Source organism: Ranitomeya imitator, chromosome 2, assembly GCF_032444005.1.
Source record: "Ranitomeya imitator isolate aRanImi1 chromosome 2, aRanImi1.pri, whole genome shotgun sequence".
Lineage (NCBI taxonomy): Eukaryota > Metazoa > Chordata > Amphibia > Anura > Dendrobatidae > Ranitomeya > Ranitomeya imitator.
The window spans coordinates 344923959-344937113 of record NC_091283.1 but is presented as its reverse complement, the minus strand read 5'-3'; the positions used below and the strand labels follow the sequence as shown (position 1 = coordinate 344937113).

Genomic DNA, 13155 nt, shown 5'->3' with positions numbered 1-13155 from the left:
CAACAAGTGTGCTATATTGCAAAAGATGTATAAATCAACAGCACAATAGGTATATACAGTACACCTCGTACACACACGGCTCAGCTCCGTACACCTCGTATGCCCACGGCTCCGCTCCGTACACCTCGTACACACGGCTCCGCTCCGTACACCTCGTACACACACGGCTCTGCTCCGTACACCTCGTGTACACACAGCTCTGCTCCGTACACCTCGTACGCACACGGTTCCACTCCGTACACCTCGTACACACGGCTCCGCTCCGTACACCTCGCACGCGGCTCCGCTCTGTACACCACGTACACACGCAGCTCCGCTCCATACACCACGCACATACACGGCTCCACTCCGTACACCACGTACACACACGGCTCTTCTCCGTACACCTCGTACGCACACGGCTCCGCTCCGTACACCTCGTACACACATGGATCTGCTCCGTACACCTCGCAAACACACGGCTCTGCTCCGTACACCACGTACACACGCGGCTCCGCTCCATACACCTCATACACGGCTCCGCTCCGTATACCTCGTATGCACACGGCTCCACTCCGTACACCTCGTACACACACGGCTCCGCTCCGTACACCTCGTACACACACGGCTCCGCTCCGTACACCACGTACACACGCGGCTCCGCTCCGTACACCTCATACACGGCTCCGCTCCGTACACCTCGTTCACACACGGCTCCGCTCCGTACACCTCGTTCACACACGGCTCCGCTCCGTACACCTCGTTCACACACGGCTCCGCTCCGTACACCTCGTTCACACACGGCTCCGCTCCGTACACCTCGTACACACACGGCTCCGCTCCGTACACCTCGTACACACACGGCTCCGCTCCGTACACCTCGTACGCACAGGGCTCCGCTCCGTACACCTCGTACGCACAGGGCTCCACTCCGTACACCTCGTACACACGGCTCCGCTCCGTACACCTTGTACACACGCGGTCCCGCTCCGTACGCCTTGTTCACATGCGGCTCCACTCCATACGCCTTGTACACACACGGCTCCGCTCTGTACACCACGTAACCACACGGCTCCGCTCCGTACACCTCGTACACACACGGCTCCGCTCCGTACACCTCGTACACACACGGCTCTGCTCCGTACACCTCGTGTACACACAGCTCTGCTCCGTACACCTCGTACGCACACGGTTCCACTCCGTACACCTCGTACACACGGCTCCGCTCTGTACACCACGTACACACGCAGCTCCGCTCCATACACCACGCACATACACGGCTCCACTCCGTACACCACGTACACACACGGCTCTTCTCCGTACACCTCGTACGCACACGGCTCCGCTCCGTACACCTCGTACACACATGGATCTGCTCCGTACACCTCGCAAACACACGGCTCTGCTCCGTACACCACGTACACACGCGGCTCCGCTCCATACACCTCATACACGGCTCCGCTCCGTATACCTCGTATGCACACGGCTCCACTCCGTACACCTCGTACACACACGGCTCCGCTCCGTACACCTCGTACACACACGGCTCCGCTCCGTACACCACGTACACCTCATACACGGCTCCGCTCCGTACACCTCGTTCACACACGGCTCCGCTCCGTACACCTCGTTCACACACGGCTCCGCTCCGTACACCTCGTTCACACACGGCTCCGCTCCGTACACCTCGTTCACACACGGCTCCGCTCCGTACACCTCGTACACACACGGCTCCGCTCCGTACACCTCGTACGCACAGGGCTCCACTCCGTACACCTCGTACGCACAGGGCTCCACTCCGTACACACGGCTCCGCTCCGTACACCTTGTACACACGCGGTCCCGCTCCGTACGCCTTGTTCACATGCGGCTCCACTCCATACGCCTTGTACACACACGGCTCCGCTCTGTACACCACGTAACCACACGGCTCCGCTCCGTACACCTCGTACACACACTGCTCCGCTCCGTACACCTCGTACACACACTGCTCCGCTCCGTACACCTCGTACACACACTGCTCTGCTCCGTACACCTTGTACACACGGCTCCGCTCTGTACACCTCGTATACACGTCTCCGCTCCGTACACACACGGCTCCGCTCCGTACACCTCGTACACACACTGCTCCGCTCCGTACACCTCGTACACACACTGCTCTGCTCCGTACACCTCGTACACACACTGCTCCGCTCCGTACACCTCGTACACACACTGCTCCGCTCCGTACACCTCGTACACACACTGCTCTGCTCCGTACACCTTGTACACACGGCTCCGCTCTGTACACCTCGTATACACGTCTCCACTCCGTACACACACGGCTCCGCTCCGTACACCTCGTACACACACTGCTCCGCTCCGTACACCTCGTACACACACTGCTCCGCTCCGTACACCTCGTACACACACTGCTCTGCTCCGTACACCTTGTACACACGGCTCCGCTCTGTACACCTCGTATACACGTCTCCGTTCCGTACACACACGGCTCCGCTCCGTACACCTCGTACACACACTGCTCCGCTCTGTACACCTCGTACACACACTGCTCTGCTCCGTACACCTTGTACACACGACTCCGCTCTGTACACCTCGTATACACGTCTCCACTCCGTACACACACGGCTCCGCTCCGTACACCTCGTACACACACGGCTCCGCTCCGTACACCTCGTACACACACTGCTCTGCACCTTGTACACACGGCTCCGCACCATACACACACGGCTCTGCTCCGTATACCTCGTACACACACGGCTCCACTCCATACACCTCGTACACACACGGCTCCGCTCCGTACACCTCGTACACACACTGCTCCGCTCCGTACACCTCGTACACACACTGCTCTGCACCTTGTACACACGGCTCCGCACCATACACACACGGCTCTGCTCCGTATACCTCGTACACACACGGCTCCGCTCCGTACACCTCGTACACACACGGCTCTGCTCCGTATACCTCGTACACACACGGCTCCGCTCCGTACACCTCGTACACACACAGCTCTGCTACATCCACACTGTAAACCCCTCCTGACCCCACACATAAACTTCCCCACATCCAGCACCATGACAACCAGAACAGCAGAGTCCTGCATACACTGAGGCCCCTGATCATGTGACCCCTGACTCCTCCCCTCCTGTGACCTCATCACAGGTCCTGTGCGCACAGAGCAGCCATATATGTGGAGTGCGGCTCTGCAGGTGGAGGTAGGTGCTGGAGGTCACATATTGGGTCACTTTTCCTTCTCGTCATTGTCCAGTTTCCTCCATTTCCGCTCCCTGTTCTGGTTCTTTACTATTTGGGGTCGTTCTTCTTCACCTTCATAAGTAGATATTGGACGGAGCCCGGAGACTAATGCCCACTGCAGTAATACGACCTCATGGGGGAGTGAGGAGATGTGCACACATGAGACATAACCACATTCTGTTGGCTGTGGAAAGACGTTGTGCTGCATATTGAGTTACTTCCATTGTTAAATATCTCCAAAATTATCTAACTTTATTTATGACTCTTGCGACTCCAACTGACGAGACCGAGGTATTATCTGTCTAACCTCTAGATGTAAAACAACCACAGAACAAAATGGTGCAAAACGTCCAGAATAAATGCTAAAAAATCAATGTATTAAATATAAATACATGAATAACATGAAAAGGACAACAGCGGGTTCCAATTGCCAACAGAATGCATGGAGCGCACAGAGTTCAGCTAACATCCCCAAAGCAGCCGCCAAAATACAAAACACCAGGTAAAGATAATAATTGTGTCCACATCCCTGCATGTTCAGTATTAATAATGATGTTACGTATATTGAACCAGGAACACGCAGGTAACAGATTGTGCCATTATATGTATATGCACCAATGTTAGGTATAGGGGGCTTAAATCAATCACATACAATGATGCAGCAGAGGGGACGTGCCGACTCCAATCTACCCCTTGGGATTAAGGGAGCCTAGTCTCCAGAAACGCGTTGAGATTCTTACCCATATGGTTGTGCTGAAGTCTGTATCCTCCATGTTTAAAGTTTGTTAATAAAGAAATCGCTTTTTTACGGACTCGGTGAAGCTGGACATTTCTTTCTTTTTTTGAACCACTGAACAACCCCGCTATAGTGCTCGATCATATATATTCCGTACACTCACATCACCCTTCTAGTAATAGAATATTTTACATTGTATTTTGTATATTTTTACACAGACTCCTCTCCTTTCTGTTTAGATTTATTCAATATCAGATACTAATAATTGGTATCTTTTCCGTAATTTCCTGGACGGCCGAGCATGAATGGGGGCAGAGACAAGAAGGCGGAGAGGCTATTACACCTCACCTTAGAGATCCTCTTCCGGCTTACTGGAGAGGTGAGAGATTCTGATGACTTCACATTATATCATTCTTATCTATGAGAATAACAGATGGACAGAACTGGAGAGGTGAGGACTCTGGAAATGTCTGCAGTGAGATTTATTAATGTGTCTCTCCATAACCAGGATTACACAGTAGTGAAGAAGACCTCTAGTGAGCGCTGTCAGGCCCCTGTGTCTGAGGGATGGGGAAGACCCCTGAGCCCAATCACGGGGCCTCCACCTCACCCCCTGATACATGAGGACATCAATGACCAGAAGATCCTAGAACTCGCCTACATCATGATTGAGCTGCTGACTGGAGAGGTGACACGGCTGGGAATCCTGGGACATTATACAGTAACGCTATGAAGGGATCGGTGGGTGACGGTATCATTGTATGTGTCAGGTTCCTATAAGGTGTCAGGATGTCGCCATCTATTTCTCCATGGAGGAGTGGGAGTATTTAGAAGGACACAAAGATCTGTACAAGGACGTCATGATGGAGGTTCCCCAGCCCCTCACATCACCAGGTAATAGAAAGGACTAAATACACACGGCCTATAATTATCTGTATGTAAAAAATGAATTCAGTCCTTGTATGTGTTTCCTCCAGATCTATCCAGTAAGAGGACAACACCAGAGAGATGTCCCTGTCCTCTTCTTGCACAGGACTGTAAACAAGAAGATGCCAATGTTCCTCAGGATCATCAGGTAGATGGAGAGAAGGTGTCATGAGATCTCCCCTATGATGTGTAGACGGCTGTGAAGGTCTTGTGCTCAGTCTGGTTTTATCCACCAGTATTATATGTTTTATACTTGTGTAATGAGAACGGTGGAGATGGCAGGATTAGAGCTGATCATAGATGTGACTTCTTCATCTGTCTGTGACTTTTACAATATTTGTTTCAGGGTGAAGATCTGACCCATATTAATACTACAGAGATATATGTGAGGGGTGATGAGTGGTGTAAAGAGGAGATTCCTACAGATAACCTCCCAGGTGAATAGTAATTACTAAGTTCAGAGACGTCATAGATTGTTCTCGTGTGAATACAGATATACAGTTGTATGAAAAAATGTTTGCCCCTTCCAGATTTTCAAATCTTTTGCATGCTTCTCACACTTAAATGTTTGAGATCACCAAATATATTTAAATATTAGACAAAGATAGCACAAGTAAACACAAAATGGAAAAAGAAATCCAAACTTAAATGGCCCTGTGTGAAAAAGTGATTGTCCCCTAAACCTAATAACTGGTTGGGCCATCCTTATCCGCAACAACTGCAATCAAGTGTTTGTGACTAGCAATTAGTCTTTTAAAATGCTCTGGAGAAATTTTGGCCTCTTATCTTTGCAAAATTGTTGTAATTCACCCACAATGGAGGGTTTCCAAGCATGAACTGCCTTTTTAAGGTCATGCCACAGCATCTCTATCAGATTAAGGTCAAGACTTTAACTAGGCCACTCCAAAGTCTTAATTTTGCTTTTCGTAAGCCATTCAGAGGTGGACTTGCTGGTGTGTATTGGATCATTGTCCTGTTGTATAACTCAACTGCACTTCAGCTTTAGGTCACAGCTGAATGCTGTGCTGGGACAAGCATTTGGAAGTGCGTGATGATGGTGCATCAGAATGTGCAAAGACAGGTGCAAGGCGGGAGGCATCTGCGCCAGTGTCATGGACAGGGGACTGGGAACCACCTAACACAGGGGAAGAGGCAGTGGTGTCACCCGCTGGTAATGCAAGCACCAATCGTGAACCCAGGCGTTTGGCCCACCAAACCGGGTTCTAAGATGACATGTGCCTGATCATGCTGGTGGTGGGTATGCTCTTAGTGGTCAGGCCCCTGCTTTTGTTGGCATGGCACAGGCTGCAAATTTCCATTTTTCTTGTCTCAGAACTCTCATTAAAAAAGAGCACCTAACTCTTTGACGGAGAAATTCAGGAGTGTCGGTGATCTGCGGAACAGTTGCCCGCTTTCTCCCTCTGGTCACTTCACTGCCTCTTCCTGCCTGTTTCAGTGCTGTCGATCCCTCAGCACTGTTGGCCTCGCTTTGCATGCCACATTCCCAGGTTGGGTCAGTGACTTTGTCATCCACCACCTCACCCTGGTCCCACTGGCGTTTTTGACTTAACAACAACCTGAGTTATCGGCAACTGTGTCTCATCATCATTTTCCTCCATAGTCAAAATTTGCCGTTCCCCACCATCATCTTGTGGCCGTGGCTGCTCTAAGTTTTGTGCATCACTAAACAGCATGTCCTCCTGTCCCCCTTGGAACATACAGATTGAGAGGCCACAATCAAGAAGTGATGTTGTAATGAGCTTCTCGGAGTGTCCTAGTGTGGGATCACTAGTATCCTGGGACTCAACATAGTGGGAGGAAGGAGGTTCAGGGTCATAAGTGATCCCGACTGTTGGCTGATGAGACTGGCCCATGTGGAAGACTGCGTGGTGCTTCCAAGCATGCTGGAAGCATTACCTGTTATCCAACCTACCATTTGTTTGCACTGCTCTGGCTTCAGAAGTGGTGTTCTGTGCTCTCTGCAAAGTGGGACAGGAACCTATGTGTCTTGGATAGTTGTGTTTTTGTGCTCCAGCAACAGGGGTAGTTGCACCTCCCTCACGTCTTCAGTATCTGCGTGCACCATCATCTGCACTTCCGGTTCCCCGTCCCTTACCACACACCTTACGCATTTTCTAATTGCTAGGTCTCTTGAAACCATGGTTTGTTTTTTTCAAATTCAAGTTTTTTATTTTTGTGTTTAGAAAGCACAAGAAAATACAATACAAATAGTACAGGGGGCAATATATAACTAACTACAAAACATTGGGAGTATAGGGAGAGTTTTCCATCAATATCACGATCAAGCATGTATTTTTTTATATGAAAGATAGAGAGGAAGTAGACGACGGCAGACCATCAATCAATAGAGAGTGACTATGAACATTGTTGTGAGAACATCCCGGATAATCTTAGTCTTAGTTGAGGGATAGATGGTAGGCGTCAGAGTTTTTGAAATCCATCCAATTCCTCCAAATCGCACAGTATCTATCAACATCAGTCCGTGAGGGGGCAATAAGATGCTCCATCCAATTAAGGAGAGAAATCTCTGCAAACCATTCCTCCACAGTGGGTGGAGTAGTGCTTTTCCAATGCTGTGGAATGACATTCTTAGATGCCAGCTTTCAACAGCTGCTCCCTGCACTCAACCCCCTTCAGTGATAAGCTAAATGTGGACTATAAGACAGACCCCCAATTTTCACATTAAAAAAATATTGTTTATTTCCTCTAAATTTTGGGTGCTTTTTATGGTAAGGTGCATTTTATAGTCCAAAAATATGGTAATTGCTAACATTAGATGGATAATGGGAAAGGCCAAAGAATACAACAAAATCTATTTTTGCTTCATCAACTACAGCAACTCTTTCGACTGTGTAGATCACCAGAAAGTTTGGAATACCATGAAGGATATGAATGTGCTGAACCATCTGATTAGCCTTATTAGAAACCTTGAAACCATCCAAAAAGCAACAGTCTGAACGAAACATAGTGACTCTGCATGGCTCAAACTAGAGCGAGGCATCAGTAAAGCTGTACCATTTCTCTTCAATTTATATGCAGTAGCTATTTTCAGGAAGGCAGGACTTGCCAAAAAAAGAATCAAAATTGCTGGGCGAATCTTCTACAAACCTAAATAACCAGACTATACAAAATTAATGGCAACAAGTGTATTTGGAATGAAGCTTTTATTATGGAGTGTCAAGATGGAAAGCTCGAATTTTCGGACTGCTACTCAATACAAATAAGACAAAGATATTGACTACTACCAGGTATGACCAGGACAAATTTAATATGGATGGCGATGAACTGGAAGTTGTAAAGGACTTCAACCTACTCTGATCGATGCTAACTCAAGATACAGCAACAACACCGGAAGTCAATAGGAGAATTGCTAGAGGTGAATCAACATTGAAGTCACTAAACAAGTCTTCAAATCAAGGAACATTTCACTGGCAACAAAGACATGACTCATACATAGTTTGTTTTTTTTCTGTTGTAACATATGGATGCAAAACTTTTTTTTTTTCAAAAAAGAAACGACAGAAGAAGAATCCACGCCCTTGAAATGTGGTGCTGGAAGAGGATGTTATCAATACCATGAATGGCAAGAAGAACAAACAAATCAATTTTGGAACAAATCAAGCCAGACATATCACTCAAAACAAGGATCATTAAGCAATGACTTGCCTACTTTGGACACATCATACGAAGAGAGCAATCATTGGAGAAGGACATCATGGTCGTTAGAATAGGTGAACAAGGTGAAAAAGAAGACCAGCAACCTGATGACTTGATAATATCAAAATAACAGTGCAGAAGACCATGATGGACCTATCTAAGCTTGCACAAGATCGATCTTCCTACAAAATGTTTATCAAGTTGCCATGGCTCGAGACTGAGCCAAAGGCCATTAATTAACAATTAACCTTAGAAGCCGTCAGGTTAAGGCAACGGTTATCAGGGCCTTACATCTGTTACTGCAGGCAGAATCTTCAGTGTACCTGTTAATATTAGGGGAACCGCTGTAATAAGATTATAAGTCACAGTTTCACGGTTTGTTTTGGAATGAATTGCAACAGAACCTTTAATAGTAGCTTTTCTTAAATGGTGTATATATTATACAAATCTTTTTCCTTTGAATTGTCAATAAATAATTTTTGTTGTTTTTGAAGTCAGGAGCAAAAGATGTATAATAATAATAATAATCTTTATTTTTATATAGCGCTAACATATTCCGCAGCGCTTTACAGTTTTTGCACACATTATCATCACTGTCCTCGATGGAGCTCACAATCTAGAATCCCTATCAGTATGTCTTTGGAAGGTGGGAGGAAACCGGAGTGCCCGGAGGAAACCCACGCAAACACGGAGAGAACATACAAACTCTTTGCAGATGTTGTCCTGGGTGGGATTAGAACCCAGGACCCCAGCGCTGCAAGGCTGCAGTGCTAACCACTGTGCCACCGTGCCGCCCAAAAGCCATAGGACAGGGCCTTCAAAATATTGCATATCCTTTTCATTTTTGACGGAGAAATTCCTGGAACAAGTCTCACAGTGTGGACCACTACTTTCATAATGAGTTCCATCATGCTCATTTAGACAGGTTATACTTCATTAGCAAGAAAATAGCACTCAGCACTACTCACTTCGTGTTATCCAGCAAACAAATCCAAGACCAGTGTGAACTCTCCTGCACACTTTCACCAAAAATGGCAAATTCAATCCATAATTTTATTGGACAAGGAGACACGTCAGGGGGGAAAGTGGGGCAAATGCATTCGGTGTTCCTTTATTTGTTAAACCTTTTTCCTGTTCTGAGTCGTTGAATGTCTTGAAGATCAAAAGCTACTCACAGGTTTCTAGTATAATAATAGATTGTGATTTGCATAGCATCAGTGTCTTAATTTAAAATGAATTTTCCTGCATGCCTTGTAATTTGTATGGATATAAATCAAATCTAAGTAAAAGTTTAGGTGATCATAATGAAAAATATTTGTTTTTATTCTTGACAGATGACTGTGCCAGAAGCTTTGAGGCACATTGGATGCCTTTAGATTGTAAAGAAGATGATTATGGTATCCCACAAGATACATATGAAGAACATGGCCTAATTCCTAATATAGCCCTTCAAAGCAATTATCTGTCATCTGATACTTTGCAACAGGTCCTAACTTCTGATTCATCCCAGAATGTTAAGAAAAATAAATGTAACAGAAGACGTGCCATAAATCAAAGAGGTCATACATGGAAGAAGCCATTTTCATGCTCAGAATGTGGAAAATGTTTTAACCGGAAATCAAATCTTAATAAACATAAGAAAAGTCACACAGGGGAGAAGCCATTTTTTTGTGAAGAATGTGGGAAATGTTTTAGCGAAAAATCGGGTCTTTTTAGACATCAGAGAACTCACACAGGTGCAAAGCCGTTTTCATGCTCAGAATGTGGAAAATATTTTAGCTGGAAACCGAATCTTATTAAGCATATGAAAACTCACACAGGTGAGAAGCCATTTCCTTGTGAAGAATGTGGGAAATGTTTTGGCGAAAAATCAGCTCTTTTTCAACATCATAGAATTCACACAGGTGCAAAACCGTTTTCATGTTCAGAATGTGGAAAATGTTTTACCCGGAAAGCGCATCTTATTAAACATTTGAAAACTCATACAGAGAAGAAGCTATTTTCTTGTGAAGAATGTGGGAAATGTTTTAGCGAAAATGCAAGTCTTCTTAGACATCAAAGAGTTCACATAGGGGAGGAGTCCTTTTCATGTTCAGAATGTGGAAAATGTTTTAACAGAAAATCATATCTTCTTAAACATGAGAGTCGGCACACAGGGGAGAAGCCATACTCATGTTCAGTATGTGGAAAATGTTTTAAGCAGACAACAGATCTGGTTAAGCATGAGAAAACTCACACAGTGGAGAAGCTATTTTCATGTTCAGAATGTGGAAAATGTTGTAACACTGAATCAAATCTTTCTAGACATCTGGAAATTCATACAGAAACAAAGCCATTTTCATGTTCAGAATGTGGGAAATGTTTTAATCGAAAATCATATCTTCATAAACATGAGATGCGCCACACAGAGGAGAAGCCATACTCCTGTTCCGTGTGTGGAAAATGTTTTAAGCAGACAACAGATCTACTTAAGCATAAGGAAATTCACACAGGGGTGAAGCCATATTCATGTTCAGAATGTGGAAAATGTTTTAACAGGAAATCAAATCTAATTAAGCATAAGTACATTCACACCGGAGTAAAACCATTTTCTTGTGAAGAATGTGGAAAATGTTGCAGAGATAAATCAGATCTTTTTAGACATCAGAGAACTCACACAGGTGCAAAGCCGTTTTCATGTTCAGAATGTGGAAAAATTTTTATTCAGAAATCAATGCTTGTTGAGCATCAAAATACTCACTTGAGCAAAGACATAGTCATGATCCCAATATGAAATATTAATGTTTAATCTTGTAAGATATAACAATGTTCACATCAGTGTGACGCTATTTTATTGTTTAGAATGTGCTTATCTATACAGTGATAAATCAATTCTTCAAGCAGTTGTCCACTCTTTGTAGTACATCTTTATAAAACCATAATTGCATCGTAGAAAAAATACTTGCCTCCTGTGCCGTTGTAGTGATTGCTTCGATTGAGTTGCTTGCACTTGCATGCCATTTCTGTGTCATGTGAAAGTTGCAACCAATCAGCGTCTGTTAATGGGCTGCAGTGCTCACGTAACATAACAACGTCACATGAGAGCCGACAAACCAGGCACCAACATCACATAGTAACATAGTTAGCAAGGCCGAAAAAAGACATTTGTCCATCCAGGTCAGCCTATATTCCTTCAGAATAAATCACCAGATCTACGTCCTTCTGAAGAACCTAATAACTGTAAGATACAATATTGTTACGCTCCAGGAAGACATCCAGGCCTCTTTTGAACCCCTCAACTGAGTTCGCCATCACCACCTCCTCAGGCAAGGAATTCCAGATTCTCACTGCCCTAACATTAAATAATCCTCTTCTATGTTGGTGGAAAAACCTCTCCTCCAGACACAGAGAATGCCCCCTTGTGACAGTCACCTTCCTTGGTATAAACAGATCCGCGGAATGATCTTTGTATTGTCCCCTTATATACTTGCACATGGTTATTAGATCGCCCCTCAGTCGTCTTTTTTTCTAGACTAAATAATCCTAATTTTGCTAATCTCTCTGGGTATTGTAGTTCCCCCAACCCCTTTATTAATTTTGTCGCCCTCCTTTGTACTCGCTCTAGTTCCATTATATCCTTCCTGAGCACCGGTACCCAAAACTGTACACAGTACTCCATGTGCGGTCTAACCAGGGATTTGAACGGAGGCAGTATAATGCTCTCATTATGTGTATCCAGACCTCTTTTAATGCACCCCATGATCATGAAAAGGTGACCTTTAGGGTGGTGAATATAAGCGTATTTTTATTTTCTATGGGCACTTTTGTCCTTTAAGAACTGTTTCACTTTATTGGGTGAAAAGTTAGAATGCTACTATGTATCACAATGATTCTGATGTTATTTTTGTTGATATGATTATTTTCATAATACATTGTACTTTATATGAATAATACATTTAGGTAAATATCTTTTGCATTAATTATGAAACTAACTGAAATTTGTAGAAAACAGGAAAACATTTTTTTTGCAAAGTTAGTCTATCCCTTTTATATATGAAACAGTAATACAATACAAAATAGATAATAAATGACATTTACAATGTCTACAATTTGTCTGCATAGTTTTTTCAAATACTTTTTACCTTTTTTTAAGATTTTTAAAATGATGAAAGGTAAGTGACTTTATGGGTCATATACTGTATATTTAAAAAAAAAAACAATGCAAAAGTGGGACCATTTTATAAACCACACTTTAAAATATTGAAAATAATTTAATTACTTCCAACTAAACTCAAAATTTATGATGGAATTTCTACGGAACACAGCACATACCTCAAATGTGGTAGCAAACTAAATTTAGGACACACTGTAGACCTAAAAAAGGAAGAAGGGATATTAAATTTAACTGGATTAGATTGCAGACACTATGCCACATTTTCAGAGCCCCTGAGGTGCCAACACAACAGAGCCACCCATTTTGGAAACTACATCTCCCAAGGGGTGGAGGTTTAGTTATCATCTTAAACCATCAAGCGTTTCACAGAATTTTTTAACATTCGCAGTAAATATTAAAATATTGTCACGGCGTTACCGCAAGG

At 44.7% G+C, this 13155-nt stretch overlaps 1 protein-coding gene across 1 annotated transcript in view; it reads left to right on the top strand.

The window, feature by feature from the left end:
* Positions 1-12651, top strand: part of LOC138666523 (zinc finger protein 850-like) — a 115572-nt gene extending 102921 nt beyond the window's left edge. Inside the window, exons 20-24 of the mRNA XM_069754738.1 lie at positions 4488-4661; positions 4744-4867; positions 4951-5048; positions 5247-5337; positions 9913-12651. Of these exons, the coding sequence (XP_069610839.1) occupies positions 4488-4661; positions 4744-4867; positions 4951-5048; positions 5247-5337; positions 9913-11351 (1926 nt within the window). The 3' untranslated portion in view covers positions 11352-12651. The remainder of the gene's footprint in view (positions 1-4487; positions 4662-4743; positions 4868-4950; positions 5049-5246; positions 5338-9912) is intronic.
* The last annotated feature ends 504 nt before the right edge of the window (positions 12652-13155 follow it).